A 21,865-nucleotide genomic window follows, 5' to 3' on the forward strand; every position below is an offset into this window, starting at 1 on the left:
ACTCAGTACCAGTCCTCCCTCGTCTGCCTTTTAACAGTTGATAACATTGGACAACAATTATCATACAGGGAATACAATTTATGCATCATATTTGCTCTTTCATTAAATCTTCTGTTTCATTTTTTTTTCAAAGGACTTGTATTACATACTTAAAGATATTAAGGACATGTCAGCTGACATTAAAATCTGAGCTGCCCATACTTGTCTTTATGTTAGTAGCTGTACCTACATTGCCTCCCACACCTACTTAGCAATGGCTGAAGAAAATTAATTATGCACACTCCAGATCCAATTCAGTCTCTGCCCTGAGCTGTGAAGGCACCCATAGCTAATCGCCAACATGCAATCATCTCCTCCCACTTAAGTAGCTGATGCAGCTGTACACCAGAACAAGCACTTCCATCTTTCAATAACAACCATAGCATAACACAGCTATTCAATTTAGATTGCATTTCTCTAACTTCATTTGTCCACATCAACACTCTCTGTAGTTCATTGTTTACATCAATAGCTCAATATGAATCTTGTAGCTAGAGTGGGAAGAATTTGCTATGACAATGTCCACTACTTTTTCAGTTAAATTGCACCCTGTACATGTGTCAAGCTGCTGCCTTTGCATATGTTGTCTTTAAAAGCCATTTTGCGTCCTTCCATGAGGGCGGCATAGTGGTTCAGTGGTAAGCACTGTTACCTCACTCTGGCAGGCACCTGGGAACAATTCCAGCCTCGGGCGACTGTGTGGAGTTTGCACATTCTCCTGGTGTCTTAGTTTCCTCCGGCTGCTCCACTTTTCTCCCATAGCCCACAGGTGGGCAGGTTAAGTGGATTAGCCATGGGAAATGCAGGGTTGCAGGATAGGGTAGGGGAAATAGCTCTTTGCAGGGTCGGAGTGGACTCAATGGGCTGAATAGCCTGCTTCCATACTGTAGGGATTTTATGAATCTCTCCAATTAGATTTCTGCCTTAACATTAGCACATAGTGCTGTGGTAATGAATCATATTTTTCACGCCTTTGACGCGGTGTATTATTCCTATTTATCAACATCAACAGTTGCAGCTTTGATAAATTCCCTGATGCAGTTCCCCAACTCAGTGGTAGGGCCCATTGCTCAGTGTATTAGTTGTATGCCTACACATCATTAATAGTCCTAACCATAAATCACCCAAGCCCTGACGTCAGAATAGATTCAAATGTACGTGTGTTGAGCTCTTCATTTATTTCTAATCCCTAGTTGTGTTGAGTTGGTTTCGAATATTACTATCCCACATAACAAGCTAAGTAGTGAAAGGGCATTGATTGACAAACAGAAGCAGTTCAATGCCAATTCCCAGGATATATTCATATTGTTTTAACAACTGCATTATTAAACAGTGATACCCATTCCACCTAACTTTGATCTGGTTCCCTGTTTCTTAACTGAATAAATAACAGGCTGAACGGTTTTTCGATCACTAGAAATGGGAACACTGTTTAGAGCTAATGCATTATTCTAGGGCTCACTTTTATAATGCACTGAACTGGAGGACGTGTAATGTTGCCTGTTTGTTAGTATCAGGATCCTGCTGCTATCCTTGTGATTTATGCCAGCAAAAAAAATTCATGTTGAATCATAGACATTTGCACTATAGAAGTAGGTCACCTGATCCAGCAGAGACACATTTATAATCTGCCTAGCTGCCAACCTGAGGAAGCTGTAATTCACGACTTTAAGTATGCTAAACAGAAAATACATCATGGAGAGAGCTGAGTAATCCCACAGATCAATGCAAAGCTCTGCAGAACAACTACATTGGGTAGTGACAACAAAATGTGAGGCTGGATGAACACAGCCGGCCAAGCAGCATCTCAGGAGCACAAAAGATGACGTTTCGGGCCTAGACCCTTCATCAGAGAGGGGGATGGGGTGAGGGTTCTGGAATAAATAGGGAGAGAGGGGGAGGCGGACCGAAGATGGAGAGAAAAGAAGATAGGTGGAGAGAGTATAGGTGGGGAGGTAGGGAGGGGATAGGTCAGTCCAGGGAAGACGGACAGGTCAAGGAGGTGGGATGAGGTTAGTAGGTAGATGGGGGGTGGGGCTTGGGGTGGGAGGAAGGGATGGGTGGGAGGAAGAACAGGTTAGGGAGGCAGAGACAGGTTGGACTGGTTTTGGGATGCAGTGGGTGGACTGGAGGAGCTGGGCTGGTTGTGTGGTGCAGTGGGGGGAGGGGACGAACTGGGCTGGTTTAGGGATGCAGTTGGGGAAGGGGAGATTTTGAAACTGGTGAAGTCCACATTGATACCATTAGGCTGCAGGGTTCCCAGGCGGAATATGAGTTGCTGTTCCTGCAACCTTTGGGTGGCATCATTGTGGCACTGCAGGAGGCCCATGATGGACATGTCATCTAAAGAATGGGAGGGGGAGTGGAAATGGTTTGCGACTGGGAGGTGCAGTAGTTTGTTGCGAAATGAGCGGAGGTGTTCTGCAAAGCGGTCTCCAAGCCTCTGCTTGGTTTCCCCAATGTAGAGGAAGCCACACCGGGTACAGTGGATGCAGTATACCACATTGGCAGATGTGCAGGTGAACCTCTGCTTAATGTGGAATGTCATCTTGGGGCCTGGGATGGGGGTGAGGGAGGAGGTGTGGGGGCAAGTGTAGCATTTCCTGCGGTTGCAGGGGAAGGTGGGGCCAGGGGAAGATCCTCCGCAGGATCCACAGACTGAACACCCAGTTCCACTCAGCTTTACTGGACACCAAAAATTGTAAGTACAACCAACTCACTGGCCCCTGCCACCCACCAGAGGATTCCTGCGCCTCCCAAATCCTGAGTCTGTCCCTGCCCCTCCCCCACCATGCACCCGCCGCCATTGACCATGAGGACACGGCCGGAGACCCCACCGATGACGTCACATCCGCCTCCGCCGGCCACACCACTTCCGGGACCGCTGCTGCAGTCACCCTCACCGCAGCCGCTGCTGCCGCCCAGCCCGACACTCCCACCGACGGAACCCCGCCCACAGCCGACGACCTCATCGCTCCGCCCACAACCTCCACAGCCAGCAACCCCACAGTAGACAGCCACACTGAGCCCTGCCGCATCTTCACCATCCCCCCAGACCTCCCACTGACTGAGGACGAATGGTCAGTCCTTAGCAAGGGGCTCACCTTTGTCCCCCTACAACCACACATCAACGAATACCAGTCACGATTGGACATAGAGCAGTTTTTCCGCCGTCTTCGCCTTCATGCCTACTTCTTCAACCGGGAACCTAACCCTCCCTCCACTGACCCCTTCACCCGCTTCCAGCACAAGTCCTCCTCCTGGACACCACCCCCAGGCCTCCTACCCTCCCTCGACCTCTTCATCTCTAACTGCCGTCGAGACATTAACCGCCTCAACCTCTCCACCCCTCTCACCCACTCCAACCTCTCCCCCGCAGAACGGGCAGCCCTCCGCTCCCTCCGCTCCAACCCCAACCTCACCATCAAACCCGCAGACAAGGGTGGCGCAGTGGTAGTATGGCGTACTGACCTCTACATCGCCGAGGCCAGACGCCAACTCTCCGACACCATCTCCTACCGCCTCCTCGATCATGACCCCACACCCGAGCACCAAACCATCATCTCCAACGCCATTCATGACCTCATCACCTCAGGGGACCTCCCACCCACAGCCTCCAACCTCATTGTTCCCCAACCCCGCACGGCCCGTTTCTATCTCCTTCCCAAAATCCACAAACCTGCCTGCCCTGGTCGACCCATCGTCTCAGCCTGCTCCTGCCCCACCGAACTCATCTCCACCTATCTGGACTCCATTTTCGCCCCCTTGGTCCAGGAACTCCCCACCTATGTCCGTGACACCACCCACGCCCTCCACCTCCTCCAGGACTTCCAATTCCCTGGCCCCCAACACCTCATATTCACCATGGACGTCCAGTCCCTGTACACCTGCATTCCGCATGGAGATGGCCTCAAGGCCCTCCGCTTCTTCCTGTCCCGCAGGCCCGACCAGGCCCCCTCCACCGACACTCTCATCCGCCTAGCTGAACTCGTCCTCACACTCAACAACTTCTCTTTTGACTCCTCCCACTTCCTACAGACCAAGGGGGTGGCCATGGGCACCCGCATGGGCCCCAGCTATGCCTGCCTCTTTGTAGGTTACGTGGAACAGTCCATCTTCCGCACCTACACAGGCCCCAAACCCCACCTCTTCCTCCGGTACATTGATGACTGTATCGGCGCCGCCTCTTGCTCCCCAGAGGAGCTCGAACAGTTCATCCACTTCACCAACACCTTCCACCCCAACCTTCAGTTCACCTGGGCCATCTCCAGCACATCCCTCACCTTCCTGGACCTCTCAGTCTCCATCTCAGGCAACCAGCTTGTAACTGATGTCCATTTCAAGCCCACCGACTCCCACAGCTACCTAGAATACACCTCCTCCCACCCACCCTCCTGCAAAAATTCCATCCCCTATTCCCAATTCCTCCGCCTCCGCCGCATCTGCTCCCACGATAAGACATTCCACTCCCGCACATCCCAGATGTCCAAGTTCTTTAAGGACCGCAACTTCCCCCCCACGGTGATTGAGAACGCCCTTGACCGCGTCTCCCGCATTTCCCGCGACACATCCCTCACACCCCGCCCCCGCCACAACCGCCCCAAGAGGATCCCCCTCGTTCTCACACACCACCCTACCAACCTCCGGATACAACGCATTATCCTCCGACACTTCCGCCATTTACAATCCGACCCCACCACCCAAGACATTTTTCCATCCCCACCCCTGTCTGCTTTCCGGAGAGACCACTCTCTCCGTGACTCCCTTGTTCGCTCCACACTGCCCTCCAACCCCACCACACCCGGCACCTTCCCCTGCAACCGCAGGAAATGCTACACTTGTCCCCACACCTCCTCCCTCACCCCCATCCCAGGCCCCAAGATGACATTCCACATTAAGCAGAGGTTCACCTGCACATCTGCCAATGTGGTATACTGCATCCACTGTACCCGGTGCGGCTTTCTCTACATTGGGGAAACCAAGCGGAGGCTTGGGGACCGCTTTGCAGAACACCTCCGCTCAGTTCGCAACAAACAACTGCACCTCCCAGTCGCAAACCATTTCCACTCCCCCTCCCATTCTCTTGATGACATGTCCATCATGGGCCTCCTGCACTGCCACAGTGGTGCCACCCGAGGGTTGCAGGAACAGCAACTCATATTCCGCCTGGGAACCCTGCGGCCATATGGTATCGATGTGGACTTCACCAGTTTCAGAATCTCCCCTTCCCCCACTGCATCCCTAAACCAGCCCAGTTCATCCCCTCCCCCCACTGCACCACACAACCAGCCCAGCTCTTCCCCCCCACCCACTGCATCCCAAAACCAGTCCAACCTGTCTCTGCCTCCCTAACCGGTTCTTCCTCTCACCCATCCCTTCCTCCCACCCCAAGCCGCACCCCCAGCTACCTACTAACCTCATCCCACCTCCTTGACCTGTCCGTCTTCCCTGGACTGACCTATCCCCTCCCTACCTCCCCACCCACACCTTCTCCACCTATCTTCTTTACTCTCCATCTTCGGTCCGCCTCCCCCTCTCTCCCTATTTATTCCAGTTCCCTCCCCCCATCCCCCTCTCTGATGAAGGGTCTAGGCCCGAAACGTCAGCTTTTGTGCTCCTGAGATGCTGCTTGGCCTGCTGTGTTCATCCAGCCTCACATTTTATTATCTTGGAATCTCCAGCATCTGCAGTTCCCATTATCTCCATCTCCTTAATTCCACATTGCCCCTTGCCAAAGCCAACTAGCTTGCACATTCCAGGACACTGACAATTTAGCATGCTCAATCCACCTAGCCTGCGTATCTTTGAACAGTGGGAGGAAACTGGAGGCCTTGAAGGAAACCCACACAGTTGCCTGAGGCTGGAATCAAACCCAGCTCCCTGGTGCTGTGAGGCAGTCCTGATGCACCGTGCTGCCCCTTTAAAGTGATGTTAGCTGATCATCAATTTGAGCCCCACGTTCATGCACATTCTCTACATCCCTTGAGTCCTTGAGAGGCCAAAAATTGCAGTTTTAAATGTGTTCTAACAATTGAGCTTGACTATTCTCTCCCTTTGAGTGAAGGAATGTCTCTTCACCTGAGCCCTAACTGATGGGCCTCTTATCCTGAAGCTAAGCAAAGAAAACAATTTGTCAAAGTCTACCCTGACAAATCCGTTAGAATTGTGAGTGTTTCAATAATTCTCTCGTTCTTGATCATCTTTCATTCTTCTAAATTTCAAAGAATATAGAAGCGATTTATGCAGCCCCTCAGAATGGCTTCATTTTACCCATTGTGTACATGTAACTTGAATTTAAATTCTCAAGCTCTGGAAACTACACAAGTCAGAACAACTGGAGAAGGGATACAGAGATAATAGGAACTGCAGATGCTGGAGAATCTGAGATAACAAGGTGTAGAGCTGGATGAACACAGCATGCCAAGCAGCATCTTAGGAGCAGGAAAGCTGATGTTGCGTGCCTCGACCCTTCATCAGAAATCTGGTTTTACAATTGTGTAATCCTTTAACTCTCTCTTTGGTTCTTTCCATATTTTTCCACATCCAAATGGTGCGCCTAGTGTTTTCCTTTTTTTCCATCTGTCTACTTCTGACATCAAAACCCTGACTGGTGTAGTTTAATCACTTCATTAAAAGTGAAGGGATTGAGAAAGCTGACCAAGCAAACAATCCTGTATTAAATCGCCAGGAGTCACGTCATTAGTCACCTCATCCCAAAGAATCATAGAATGATACAGCACACATTGGCTCATCATGACTGAACTGTCAAATATAACTCTAAATCTACAGTAGTCTCACTTCCCTCTCCATGGCCCAAAACTTTGAATGTTATATTTTAAGAGTTCAACCAAGCACCTTTTAAAGATCGTGAGGTTTCCCACCTCGGTGTCTTTCAGGCATTCCCACCACTTCTGGGTGAATAGTGTATTTTTCCTCAAGTCTCCTCTCAACCTCCTGCCTTTCACCTTAAATGTGTACACCTTATTATTGACCCTTCAACAAAGGTGAATAGCTGCTTTCTTTCCACACTGTCCAGGCCCCTCATTATCTTATACTCCTCAATCAGATCCCCTATCATCCTTCACTTCTCTGAAGAAAACAAGCAAGCTTATTAAGTTTCTCTTCATGGCTGACCTGTTCCATCTCAGACAACATCCTGATGATTCACCTCTGCACCCCTTTCAGTACAATCCTTTCCATAGTGTGGTGACCATAGTACTCCAGTTATGAGCAAAGTTTTGTACAGCTCCAAAATAACCTCCCTGTTCTTATACCCTATGCCATGCCAAGTAAAGTTGCCCCTAATGCCTTCTTATCGACCTTATTAACCTGTCCTATCACCTCTAGGGAACTGTAGACAAGCACCCCAAAATCCCTGTGTCCCTCAGAGCTTCCTACTGTCCTAGTGTTTATTGAATGCTCCCTTGTCATGTTACTTCTTCCAAAGTGTATATATGCAAGGCTAAATGAAGAAAAACTTGAACAAATCTCCAAAAAGATCAAGCAGTTAAGAAAATGTCCTGATTGTAAGCTCATGGCATTAAAGAAAAGCAGTAACATGGGATTGAAACAAACTGTTCTAATCCAAATATTGGAGCAAGGACAAACATTTTGTTGAAATAAATATCCTTGGGGCCTTTGCTGTCAAAACTTCAGCTAAACTTTGGCAGAACCTTTGTCAGCACACAAACAGAAACTCAATCATGTTGTGGTAATGGGCTACCTGGGAGCTCCAGTGTAATTCAACCCCATGATCAGGCTTTTTGAGAAATACCCCAGTAAAGTTAGAGTTTAGAAACTTTTATTCCAATATTTCAGAATTTACAATGTACATAGATAGAGATTGCAGTTTTGCCAACTATAAGAAAGGACATCTTTAATGGAAAAAAAAACGCAGAAAGCTGCAACATAAAGGGACTTGGGGTAATTCTTCACAAAGCCACGAAAGCCAGCACACAGGTACAGCAGATAATCAGGAAGACTATGGGAATGTTGGCCCTAACTTGGCCGGAGTATAAGAGTAGGGACGTCTTACTGCAGCTGTACTAGGTACTAGAGAGTCTACACCTGGAGTACTGAGAGTAGTTTTATGCTCCTTTTTTTAAGGAAAGACATTTCATTGAAAGCAGTTCAAAGAAGGTTCACTATGATCAATATATATTATGGAGGAATTGAATTATGATCAAAGGCTAAACAGGTTAGGACTCAACTTACTGGAGTTAGAAGAATAAGATAACACTCTCTTTGAAGTATTTGGGATTCTTAAGGGGCTTAACACGGTCAACGCTGTGAGAATGCTTCCCCTTATGGGAGAGTCTGGAACCAGAGAGCATAGTCTCAGAATAGAAAGACTATGGCCAATTTGAGATTGGAATTAGGAGAAATTTCTTCTCTCAAGTTGTAAGTCTTTGGAACCCCTTGCCACACAGAGCTGTGAAAGCTTGTATGTATTTAGGGCTGGGACAGATAAATTATCGATGTCAGAAATCAAAGTTTACAATGAAAATACAGGAAAGTGCTCAGCAGGAATTCTGATTAGCCATGATCCTATTCAGTGACAGAACAGGCTTGAGGGGCTGAATGGCCCACTGTCCCTAGTTCTTATGGACTTGTATGAAAAGATGAATTACTCCTGATTGCATTTTAAAGTATTCAACAACGGACGAATCATAGAATCCCCACAGTGTGGAAACAGGCCATTTGGCCCAACAAGTCTACACCACCCCTCCGAACAACATCCCACCCAGACCAATTCCCCTACCCCTCCATTTCCCATGTCTAACCCATCTAATCTAAACGTCCCTGGATGCTAGCCAATCCACCTATCGTGCACATCTTTGGACTGTTGGAGGAAACCTGAGCACCCGGAGGAAACCCACGCAGACAGGGGGAGAATGTGCAAACTCCACACAGACAGTCGCCCGAGGCTGGGATCGAACCCGGGTCGCTGGTGCTGTGAGGCAGCATTACTAGCCACAAGGTGTAAAGTTTTAATTTGTACTTTGAAAATAACTGTGTCCTTTCTAGTCTATCCTCAGGTAGATAGAGAAAGAAATGGTTAAAAATTGCATGGGAGTGAGCATGCCAGCAGAATGAAAATACCCAGGTCGTTCACCAGTCAGAATAAGTTTGTTAGTAGCATGAGATTGATGAACTCTTCTGTCAACTGTACCATCACCGTTCATGTCCACTTCCTTGCTCAGGTCCTGCAAATTCTGGTGTGAAAAGTAGACACCTGCAGATTTGCAAGCATCTTTGAGATTGTCAAAAGTAATCTTTCCATCACCATCTGCAAGTAATCATATTGAGACACTTATATAAAAAGCAACTTCTCTTTTTGACTTGTGCTTTTATTATTTTTCTTAGCAATCTTGTGGTCAGGGAGAGAAGAAGATATTTGTAGCAGATACCTTGTTCCTCTAGATCTGCTCAGAAACTGTTGGCAGGACTTTTTATGCATAATTTAAGTAATTGGACAGTAAATCACACCACAACGTCAAACATTGACTTTTCTGGAATGCTGCACTGCAAAAGCCACTGAACCTAATTATTCCTTATTGCTCAAAGCTACAGAAAGCATTTCTGCTCTGTCTCCCTTGATAAGAGAAGGGTGTATTGTATGGAATTGCAATTGGCTGGCAGGCTTTACTGACGGGGACAGCAGTTTGAGTGAGGGATTTAAAAAAACTCCTCCATGTGATAAACCTGCATGAGTAGCGGCTTTAGAACTGAAAGGAGGAGAGAAATTACAAAATGCTGACATGACATTTAGTTTACCAAACGAAGGAATGCCTTATAGCAAGATATTGACATTTGATAGGTTGAATTCAATGGTTTAGGTAACAGACAGCAGTATGTTTTTGTAAACAGTCATTACTAATACTACTGAGTTGCTGACTATCACTTTGAAGGTTACATTAGCAGTGGTGATATCAGATTACTATATACAAAGAGCTGACAGAAGAGCATAACCTTCAGTTGAGTTACACAATCACTAGTTACATTCATATAGCTATCACCATTTAAAACAAAATCTCACAACATGTATTGTAAGGAAGTATGATATCAAAGAAGTTATGTTACTGGGATTAGTAATCCAGGTGTTGGGCTAATGATCTAGTAAGCATGAATTTGTATCCCACAAAGAATTTAAAATCAATTAAATAATCTTGGGAAAAGAATGTTCATATCAAAAATGGAGATCATAAAACTACTGGATTGCTGTAAAACCCCAAATGGTTCATAACAAAAGAAAGACTGTCATTTATATAGCACATTCATGATTAACTGACATCTCAAAGTGATTGAGGTAAAGCATTTTATTAAGTTGGAGAGCATTCAGAAGGGATTTACCAGGATGTTGCTAGGAATAGACGGTTTGAGGGAGGAGGAGATGTTGGAGAGGCTGGAACTTCTTTTCGCTGGAGCACAGGAGGCTGAAAAATCTTATAGAGATTTATAAAATCATGAGGGGTATAGATAAGGTGAATAGCAGGTGTCTTTTCCCGAGGGTGGGGAATTTTAAGACTAGGGGACATATTTTTAAGATGAGAGGAGAAAGATTTAGAAATGATATAAGAAGCAAATTTTTTTAAAAACACTATGGTTTGTGTGTGGGAAGAACTTCCTGAGGACGTGGTGGATGGAGTTACAAAGTTTAAAAGACATTTGGATAAGTACATGAATAAGTAATGTTTGGAAGTGATAATGAGCCAAGCGCAGGCAGGTGGCGCTAGTCTATTTTGGGATTATAGTTGGCATGGACGGGTTGGGCCAAAGGGTCTGTTTATATGCTGCATGACTCGATAACTGCAAGTACTTCAGAGCAAAACGAAATATTTTTGAAGTGTAGTACGTTGAAACCCAACAGCCAGTTTACCCACAGCAAGATCACACAAACAGTAAAGCAATATTGACAAGATTGTCTGTTCTTGGACTACCAACTGAAGGATTAATATTTGTCAGGATATTGGGGGCTGTTCTTTTGCTTATCTTTAAATTTTTGCCATGGTTTTCTTTTCCAGTTGGACATCAGCTAAAAATTTAATGCAGAAGACAGATGTTCTTTAGTGCTTCCAATTTTTGGAAAATTCCTACTCCAGTTTTGAAATTTGATCTCATGTTACTGACCGCAGTCAAAGAGTCTAAATCCGAGTTTAATCTCCTCATAAGTGTCTCTGGAATCTCCCTGGTGCTCCATTACAATCTGAAGGAAATCAGAGAAACTTACTCTCCTGTGGAAAATACAAAATTCAGTAACTAGTGAGGTTTTCCAGCACAAGCACCCTCATTCTACTCCAAAAAAAGCCGTAGAATGCAGCCAAAAGAAATTGCAGCTGAAGTAAGACAAAGACAACTGAACCATAAAGAAGGAAGATGGAAGCGATTAGCTTCCCGATTTTCTCAGTAAATGGGTGATATGTGGTCCCTTCACCTTGCCTGAAGCACAATGGTTATCCCTACTGTCAAGTAACCCATGAAGTTTTCAACCTTTTGTGATCCCCTAAGTGAAGATCAAATTTGCAGATAAGGATCACAAGAGTCATATAGCCTGAAGCAGGCCCTCCAGCCCAACAGATTCATGCCAACCAGGTTTCCTAAACTGAATGTGTCTATGTTTGACCCAGTTCGCTCTAAACCATTCCAATCATGTACCTGTCCAAACGCCTTTGAAACATTGTAATTATTCCTGCATCTACCATATCCTCTGGCAGCTTGTACCATATATGTGCCAGTTGGTACCCATTTAAATCCTCACCAACAGAAGTTAGCACTTTCAGAAAAAGTGTAAAATAAAGGGGAACAGAAAGTAAATGTCTGATTGTGTAATACAAAAACAGCTGGAATCAGAGTGTTAATTGCCACAGGGAAATGTGGCCATAATGACACTTACTCTTCTTTTGACATTCTCAAATTTCTCATTGTTTTCCTCAGCTCTTGATGGTTCACAAGAAATCCTAGGGTCTGCAGAGCTGTAAGGACTTCATTTGTACTGAGATACCCGGATAACATAAGTAATTAGCATAGGTGAAGCATTTTCCTCTTAGATAAAGTTCCATTAAATTTTGACTACTTATTCACTGTTTTCAATATGTGTGGCTCATTAGAATTGATCAAAAATCATTCTGCGTTAGCAGAAACAGCAATGTGCATTTCTATAGTGTATTTATCCTAGGAAAATATCCCGAGATGCTTCATCACCAAGTAGTATGAGATACTGAACACATGAGAAGGTGTTAAGGAAGGTGATCAAATGCTTGATCAGAGTGATTAGATTTACGTGCATCTTAAAGGAAGGCAGAGAGGTTCGACATGGTAAATTCCAGAGTTTCATTCCAGATGCTTGAAAGTATTGGTGGTTATAATTAGAATCTGTTCAAATTGGCAGCATGGATATCTCCTAAGAATTAGGAGCAGAAGTAGGCAGCTCGAGCCTGCTCCACCGTTTGATATGATCATGGCTAATCTCATCTCAGAGGGCTTTTAGAGCTGAAATAGGTTGCAAAGATGGAGAGGGGTAATGTGAGGAGGAATTCAAAAATGAGGATGAAAATCTCAAACGGGAACCAATATAGGTCGAGCATGGATGATTGGAAAGGTAAGATACACATGTGAAGATCCATTATTTGCAGAAATGGCTAGCCGCAGAGGGTGAGAGGTTAGTAGTGCTGTTAAGGACTCTTGGTTATCCACAACTTACCCACTCAAGAATGCAATTGCTCCTACTTACTCCGGTATTATTTGTCCCTTGCACCATCACCAATAAGGGACAATCTAACCACCGCCCCATTGGTGTTCAATGGTGTTACCATCACTTAAGCCCCTACTATCAACACCCTGGGGGTTACCATTGTCCAAAGACTCAGCTGGACTCATCACATAAACACAGTGGCTACAAGGGCAGGTCAGAAGCTGGAAATACTGCGGCGAATAACTCACCTCATGACTCCTCAAAGCCTGCCCACCATCTACAAGGCATAAGTCAGGAGTTTGATGGAATACTCCCCACTTGCTTGGATGAGTGCAGCCCCAACAACACCAAGAAGCTTGACACCATCCAGGACAAAGCAGTCGGCTTGATTGGCACTATATTTACAAGCATTCACTCCCTCCACCGCTGACGCTCAGTAGCAGCAGTGTGTACTCTCTACAGGAGGCACAGAAGAAATTCACCAAAGATCCTCAGACAGCACCTTCCAAACCTACGGCCACTTCCATCCAGAAGGACAAGGGCAGCAGGTATATGGGAACACCACTAAGTTCACCTTCAAGTCACTCACCATTCTGACTTGGAAATATAATGCCATTCCTTCACTGTCACTGGGTCAAAATCTGTTTGGGTCTGTTTGAGTGTGTGAGCATGTGTGTGTGAGAATTTGTGTCTGTGTGTGAGTGTGTGTATATGTGTGGGTGTAATGTGACATGAACCCCCATACACACACACATCCCTCTCTCCTTCACACACACACACATTTCCCCTCTCTCCTTCACACACACACATTCCCCCTCTCTCCTTCACACGCACACACACACAATTAATCCATGGGGTGAATTTGTATTGCAGATTTGTAATTCATTCAATGTAGATACATTCTATTTTGTTCAAACGGCACACAATTTGTAGGCAGTCAATGTGGCATTTCATAAATTCCTACTTTGGAAATAAAACCAATCTGACTCCAAGTTGATGCACATCCAGATTCCAAACAAGGCCTCACACCTAAAGTGCATTGCCTGGTCTGGAATGTCACCTCTAGAATACAGAGGGAACTGATAAGACCTTTAGTTGCCTTGGGACACTGCCTTGAAAGAAATTCTGGAATTTTGCACATTCATCCTTTCTAACTGATTAAAGATTTAACAGACATCTTAGATTTGGTCAACACTGCATCAGTTCTATGACCCTTTGATCTTTTGCTTATAAGTTCTGTGTCTGATGCCAACTCTCTCACTGACACCTGAGAGAAAGAACAAGATTCAGAAAGCTTGTCTCTTCAAACCTGTTGGACTATAACCTATTTAACAAGGTGTGGAGCTGGATGAGCGCAGCAGGCTCTTAAGATGCTGCTTGGCCTGCTGTGTTTACCCAGCTCCACACTTTGTTATCTCAGATTCTCCAGCATCTGCAATTCCTATTATCTCTGGACTATAACCTGGTGTTGTGTGATTTTTGACCTTATCCATCCCAGTCAAACATCAGCACCTCCACAGATAATATGTAGACTTTTCATTCGCAATATTTCAATGGCAGCCACATCAAAAACATGACTTCTGCTCCTGGTTACACGTCTCAGGAAAATATATCCACCATTAGATGTGATTTTGTCATTGGAAGTCATTTGTTAAATAATCCGGACTGTGCTAAGAATCCTTGGAAGCCAGTGTAAGATCAATAGTATGCTGTAAGAATGAGAAGCCACACACATAAATACATACTAAACATCAAAATCCACAGTGTTTTAGTTTTTGCTTTGAATGAGATAGCTTTGAATCCAAAGAGATTCTGTAAGTGACATTATGGGAAAACAGTAACTGGGGAGAAAATAGGACCCTGTAAAGATCAACAAGGCTGTCTAATGTACGGAACCACAGGAGATGGATAAGACACTAAACAAATATTTGGCATCAGTATGTACTGTGGAAAAGGATATAGAAGCTAGGGAATTTGGGGAAATACATATTAACATCTTGAAAAGACTTCAAGTTACAGAAGAGAAGGTGCTGGATGTCTTAAAATGCGTAAAGGTAGATAAATCCCCAAGAGCCGACAAAGGTGTTTCCCAGAACTTTGTAGGAAGCTAGGGAAGAGATTGCTGAGGCCCTTGCTAAGATTTTTGTATCATCGATAATCACAAGTGAGTTTCTGGAAGCCCAGACAGTGGCTAATGTGGTGCAATTATTTAAGAAAGGGTGTTAAGGAAAAGCCAGAGAACAACAAATCAGTGAGCCTTTTGTCAGTGATAGATTAGTTGTTGGAGGGACTTCGGAGGGGCAGGATTTACATGTATTTGGAAAGGGAAGGACTGATTATGGATTGTCAGCATTGCTTTGTGCATCACTAACTTGATTGAGGTTTTGAAGAGGTGACAAAGAAGATTGATGAAGGCAGGGCGGTAGACATTGTCTAAATGGACTTCAGCAAAGGGTTCAACAAGGTTCCAAGTAATAGGGCTAGTTAGTAGGGTAAGATCACATGGGATCCAGGAGGAGTTAACTAATTGGATACAAAATTGGCTTGTATGTAGGACACAGAAGGTGGTGGTGGAAAGCTGTTTTTTTCGAGTTGAAGCCTGTGATGTGCCATAAGGATCAGTGCTGGGTCCACTGCTTTTTGTCATTTATATAAATGATTTGGATGTGAATGTAGGAGGCATGGTTAGTCAGTTTGCAGATCACACTAAAATATGTGGCGTAGTGGACAATGAGGAAGGTTGTCTCATAGTACAATGGAATCTTGATCAGATGGGCCAATGGACTGAGGACTGGCAGATGGGGTTTTATTTAGATAACTGTGAGGTGTTGCATTTTGTTAAGGCAAAGGAAGGCAGGACATTTACAGTGAATGATAGGTCTCTGGGGAGTGTAGCAAATGAAGAGACCCAGGGGTGCAGGTGCATAGTTCCTTGAAAGTGGAGTCACTGGTAGGCAGGGTGGTGAAGAACGCGTTTAGCATGCTTGCCTTCCTTGGTCAGTGCATTGAGTATAAGAGTTGGGACGCTATGTTGAGGCTGTACAGAACATTGGTGAGGGCACTTTTGCAATACCGCACACAATCCAGATTACCCTTTTAAAGGAAGGATGTTGTGAAAACTGAAAGAGTGCAGGAAAGATTTACAAAGATGTTGCTGGGATTGGAGATTCTGAGATATAAGGAGAGGCTGCAAAGGCTGGAATGTCAGAGACTGAGGGTTGACTTTATAGAGGTTTATAAAATCATGAGGGGCACGGATAGTGTGAATAGCCAAGGTCTTTTTCCTTGGGTGGGAGTCCAAAACTAGAGGGCATAGATTTAAGATGAGAGGGAAATGATTTCATATGGAGGGTGTTGTGTGTTTGGAAAAAGCTGCCAGAGGGAGTGGTGGAGGCATTTGCAATTACAACATTTAAGGATGGTTATTTGAGTAGGAAGGGTTTAGAGGGATTTGGGCCAATTGCTGGCAAATAAAATCGGGTCAGATTGCAATGTCTGGTTGGCATGGGTGAGTTGGACTGAAGGGTCTGTTTCCATGCTGTATGACTCTATAACTGCATGGATTCTTTCTCCAAGCCTGTGGTATGTAAAGAAATAAGACTACAGGTATGATGAAGTACTTCTCCCCTTACAGATCTTGACCAGTTTGTTGTATGTTTTCAGCATTTTATGTTCATGTTTCAGTCTTGTTATACTTGCTTTTCTTTCTGTGAATCCTGAGGTATGTAGAAGTTCCTCTGACATTTACCCTGCGTTCCTTGTGTCAGTGATATCAAACACTAGCCTGAGATCCATGTCCTGGGCTGTCAGTTCCTGCTGAATTTTGTCTGACAATTCTCTCTTAGCCATCTCCTGCTGTTCATCCTCCCATTCACGCAGAAAAGCCAGTCTCTGTGGTGGAAAGAAGATTCAAGAGATCACAGGCCTCCATTGTTGTCCAACACCTCAACAGTACCAAAGAAAGTGATTTGCATTTATAGAGCGCTTTTGATGCAGTAAAATGACCCAAGGCCCATTATAATGGGGCGTAATCAGAAGAAATTTGTACGAAACATATAAAAGAAACTTTAGATAAATGACCAAGAGCTTGGTCAAACGGGTAAGTTTTAACAATCGATTTAAAAGAGGAAACAGGGGTAAACGTCTAAAGTTTTGCAGAGTCAAAGTGACTCTGGGGCCAATTAGAAATGGCATGCAGGGCCTGATCTGGAGAATTTTTAGCACTGCCACATTTTGCTGGCGCAAGATGAGAATCTGCACCTTTCACCTGTATTCCTGATCCAGCTAGCTTCTTAATCCAGCAAGCATCTCCCGGCAATCTCCAATTCCCAACAACTTTCATCGGTGTTGACCTCCAAATTGTGATGACTAGCCCTTCAGAGCAGTCATGAGCCATAGTCTGGATCTAGGAATGTTCTGAAAGATACATTCCAAAGGACTTGCTGTGTCCCATTCATGCCAACCCTTACTCATCTGCCCAGGATGCATTATGTACACAAATAATAAGATGTGAAAATAACAATGGCAAGTTTGGAACAGTAAAGGCAGAAAAAAAAATCATACGTTGTTTTCTGAAAACAAAACGGCTGTTCCTATAACATTCTAAACATTTCAAACAGACAGACCATTAAAGAATAAATAACAGAGCTTTCAAATATTTCACTCCCTTAACCTTGTCTGATGATAAACTCTGAGTCATTGACAGAAGAGATCACAGAGAAAATAATTTACTGTCAGCACTTAAAGGTGTCAATCAAGCAAAGAGCCTTCTGCTGAGATGCTGCTTGGCCTGCTGTGTTCATCCAGCCTCACATTTTATTATCTTGGAATTCTCCAGCATCTGCAGTTCCCATTATCTCTCTCTTCTGCTGAGTTAATCCTTTCATTGGTCTGGACTTAGAGCCAAACCTCATTATGTACACTATCTACTTCCCCACTTGGTTGATGTTGATTTACTTGAAGTCTCCTACAATTTTAAACCTAGGTGAAACCAGGAGTGATGTGCACATCCATGGGATTGTGTTTGAGTGCTTGTGTGGTTGAAGACGTTGCAGTTTGCGTACTGCGTAGGGCCAGGTTCAAAAAAGTGAAGTTGTTTGCACAATATGTCAACTAAGTTGGGTGCAAGTCATGATTGCAAAGTGTAAATTATACTGAAAACTGAGCTTTTGACATGCTTTAAAAATAGAGGCAGAGAATAAAGTGATCAAGGCATTTTGCTAAACCTACATAAAACATCTCAAGTAAAGTATATACTGTGGACGTTGGAAATCTGAAACAAACACTGAGGTTCTGGAGAAACTCAGCTGGTCTGGCAGCATCTGTGGGGAGAGAAACAGAGTTAACATTTCAAGTCTGGTAGGGCTGTTCTTCCCAACCATTTAACCTCAAACCTCAGAACTTCATGCAAGACTTCATGGACAGAGTGAGTATTGTTTCAGTTGTAGGCATCCAAAGGATGTGAAGGGATGATTAAAGGGGGAGGGGTGGTTGTAAAGGCGTCAGGAAAGGGGAAAAACACCAGAATTTCTCTCCCTGGCCCTCCACTCAGACACTCAGAGACACACACAGACCTACAGGCATACACATACACAGAAACACACACAATAAACTTTAACAGCAACCAGGATCTAACTAGCATAACCAACTTTTAATATCTTAGTCCATTTATTACTTCCTTTCATTTCACCTTCACCTGAGGATCAGGTTAAAATGTGACTAATAGTTGGTAGCTAGGTTACCATCAGAGGTGCAGGGGCAGGGATTGTGGTGGGGGTAAGGGAGTTTGGTGGTGATGGGTGGCATGGTTGGGGGTATCTATAGGTCCATAATCCGTAGGGAAGGAGCTTCATTAAGAAAGGAGGCGGAGGGGATGAACTAAAGAATTGAAAGATGAAATGTTTATTCTGAGTCACACAATTGCAGGGAACATCTTTCAGTCTCTAAGCGTCACATTCAATAGAGAAGATGGAAAGAGCACTCAGCAAAGTGGAATTACAGTGACAAAACTCACCGAGAAGCCTCAAACATTATCAGATCAATTCTTGACAATGATTCTTGAGGATTAAGTAGCTTTACCTTTTCTCTCAGCATAGAGGGTGGTGATACAAAATCAGCTTTAGGAGGCTCTGGAAGATTTCTGTTATTATCTGATGTTTTCCGAGGCTCTTTTTTGGTGACCTTTTTCTTCTTTCTCTTGACAAAGGTTTTCTCTTTTGGAGGCATTAGCTGACTTTATACCAACACCACCAGAGGCCTGCTGCAGCTCACAAGAACGCGATTAAAACCTGGTTGCTATTAGCAACTTAAGTCAACAGTCTGAGCCTGTTGTATCACGAGAGGCTGGTGTCTGAACTGAAACTAGTTCTTTGCGGAAGAGTTTTGTGTCTCCAAAGCCCAAGCAGGAATGCCTTGGAGCTTGAATTAAATTGTTGTTTGTTGCTTTTACACATATAATTAATGGTGGTTGTGTTACTTTTGTGTTGTTAATTTAGGATATTTGGTCAGCATTGACATGTTGGGCCAAAGGGGTATGTTTCCGTGCTGTATGACGCTAAACTCGGTATTTATTTGTGCTCCAATGATTTGCCCACCTTCACCAGGGCAATTAGGGATGCACAATGAATGCTGGCCTAACCATCGACCCCCTCAATCCCAAATGAGTTATGAAAAATAAATTAGTCATAGAATCATAGAGATGGACAGCACTAAAAGATCCTTCGTCCCAACTCGTTCATGCTGACCCAGTTTCCTAAACTGAACTAGTCTTATTTGCCTGTATTTAGTCCATAATCCTCTTAAACCTTTCCGATCCACTGTCTTTTAAATGTTGTAATTGAACTCACCTCTACCACCTTATTGATAACCAATCCCCACAGATTCCCAGGCTTGATATTGATGCCAAGGCCAGTGAAGGTTGCTTTAAGGTGTTCTGTTAGACTCAGGTTTGAGTGAGGTCCCCAGAAAGTACTTAAGTACATAACCAGGCCAAGAAATCTTAGTTTTTAAACTATAATTACTTCTCTGTTATGTAATGTGGAGATTAAAATCTTCGGTATTGTTTTTCCTATCAGCAGTGAAACAAGACTTCAGAATCTGAATGCCAAAAACATCAATATTGTGGAAATTATTAGGATATTCAGTGCCAAATCAGATCACAAACTCTGAATGATAGTGAAACATTTTGTGAAAAATAACCGCTCCCAGCTTAGAGTTTTTTGAGAGAATGCATTTTATATGAAACTTAACATCTCTATCACCAACATTTCCCAGCAGTGCGTGTGAGTTTCCCTAGAAATGGCATTTATGCCTGATGCGCCAGTGCTTCTATAATATCCTGTAACATCAGAAACTGGGTGTCCATGTCATGGTATTGGAAAAATCCAATTGAATTTAATTGGAACCAAATATTGTGTACAAGCATTGCATTTGGCAGGCACCTAGGGTTGGATCTCATGAGTTTCCATTAAGTGCCTAGTTTCATGGATTGTTTCTCACTACGAGGTCAAGCAAGACCTCTCGTTGTAACTCACCAAACTCACTTCCTTATTGATGTCCCTTGTCCTTACAGTTCCACTCTTGCACAATTCCAGCCCCTTTCCACCATGTGATGTGCCCACAACAATTTGCCTTTGCTGAGATATATCGGGATCGACTGGAATTCCCGGTGCTGGCGCCAAATCTATTAGCCCATTGTGCAGATGGACAAGCACTGTCAGTCCAGAGCTGCCTCACAGTTCTTGTCATTTATCCTGTATGTGGCGGAGAAGAGGACATTGGGAGCCCCCACTTTAGGGGCAGGGCCCTGGGGTTTGTGGTGAATTGGAGTTTGCGGACATGGGAAGTCATCTTCCTGCAGGACTGGTGGGAGGGGCCGTTTTGGACTGGTCAAAGATTGCTACCTGAATCAGACCTGTCTTAGCTGTGCGGAGGAATGCTCAGCAATGTAGGACGAAGCTCAACAAGTTTTGCTGCTCTGCCATTGTAAGTGCCTCCACCTCCTCTTCAAGGCTTCATTCACTCTGTGTCTGCTATTGCACCCACCTCCCACCAAGGCTCATGCTCTAGTACTCTCATTATTGCATGTTACATCTTCCTCTACTTGCTGCCCCCTACTCAGATGGATTTGTTGGTTGGTTCGCTGAGCTGACTGGTTTTCATGCAAACATTTCATCTCCCTTTTACATGACATTGTCAGTGCTGTGTAGCCTCAGTTGAAGCACCGTTCTTCTGTCCTGCTCTGAATTCCAATCTACTATTTTTCTGAAGAAGGGTCCAGGCCTGAAATGTCAGCTTTCCTGCTCCTCTGATGCTACTTGGCCTGTTGTGTTCATCCAGCTCTAGACCTTGTTATCTCAGATTCTCCAGCATCTGCAGTTCCTACTATCTCTGTTATGGTGACAGTCTTGTTTCTGGTTTTGCACCGTAGCGGTATGTAGATGGGATCTATTTCAACATATTTGTTGATTGCATCAGTGGTTGAAAACCAGGCCTCCAGGAATTCTTGCACTTGTCTTTGCCTGGCTTGTCTGAGTACTGTAACTTTGCCCCAGTCAAACTGATGTCCTCCCATATCAGGGTGTACAGGTACGATGCAGAGCTGTTTGTGCCATTTTGATGCGAGTTGGTGTTCATGTATCCTGGTTGCGAGTTTCCTGTGCGTCTGTCCTATACAGTGTTTCTGGCAGTCGCTGCATGGTAATTTTATATATCACATTGTGTTCTGCTCATTGTGGGTGTGGGGTCTTTCATCTTTGCAAGTAACTGACAAATTGTGGCTGTTGGTTTGTGTGTCTTCCTTATTGCAAGATGTCGTAGGAGTCTTGTAGTCAGTTCTGATGTGACAAAGAATATCCTATGTCTTATAGTCATAGAGTCATACAGCACAGAAACAGACCTTTCGGTCCAAACTGTCCACGCCAACCATAATTCCAAAGTAAACTAGACACACCTGCCTCCACTTGGTCCACATTCCTCCATATTCATGTACTCATCTAAATGTCTTTTAAACATTGTAGCTGTACCTGTATCTATCACTTCCTCTGGAAGTTTATTCCACACACACACAACTTTCTGTGTAAAAACAAATTGCCCCTCATGTCTTTTTTAACGTTAAAATTATGCTCTGTAGTCTTG

General features: G+C 44.5%; 1 protein-coding gene across 1 annotated transcript; it reads right to left on the reverse strand.

The window, feature by feature from the left end:
• Window positions 1-7,120: 7,120 nt before the first annotated feature.
• On the reverse strand, window positions 7,121-12,051 carry LOC132206025 (centrin-1-like). Its single transcript, XM_059638033.1, has 5 exons — window positions 11,933-12,051; window positions 11,474-11,542; window positions 11,170-11,273; window positions 9,212-9,328; window positions 7,121-7,128 (listed from the first exon to the last, which is right to left on the reverse strand). The coding sequence occupies exons 1-5, from the start codon at window positions 12,049-12,051 to the stop codon at window positions 7,121-7,123; spliced, it is 417 nt and encodes a 138-aa protein (XP_059494016.1).
• Window positions 12,052-21,865: the final 9,814 nt, after the last annotated feature.

This window comes from Stegostoma tigrinum, chromosome 28, assembly GCF_030684315.1.
Source record: "Stegostoma tigrinum isolate sSteTig4 chromosome 28, sSteTig4.hap1, whole genome shotgun sequence".
NCBI lineage: Eukaryota > Metazoa > Chordata > Chondrichthyes > Orectolobiformes > Stegostomatidae > Stegostoma > Stegostoma tigrinum.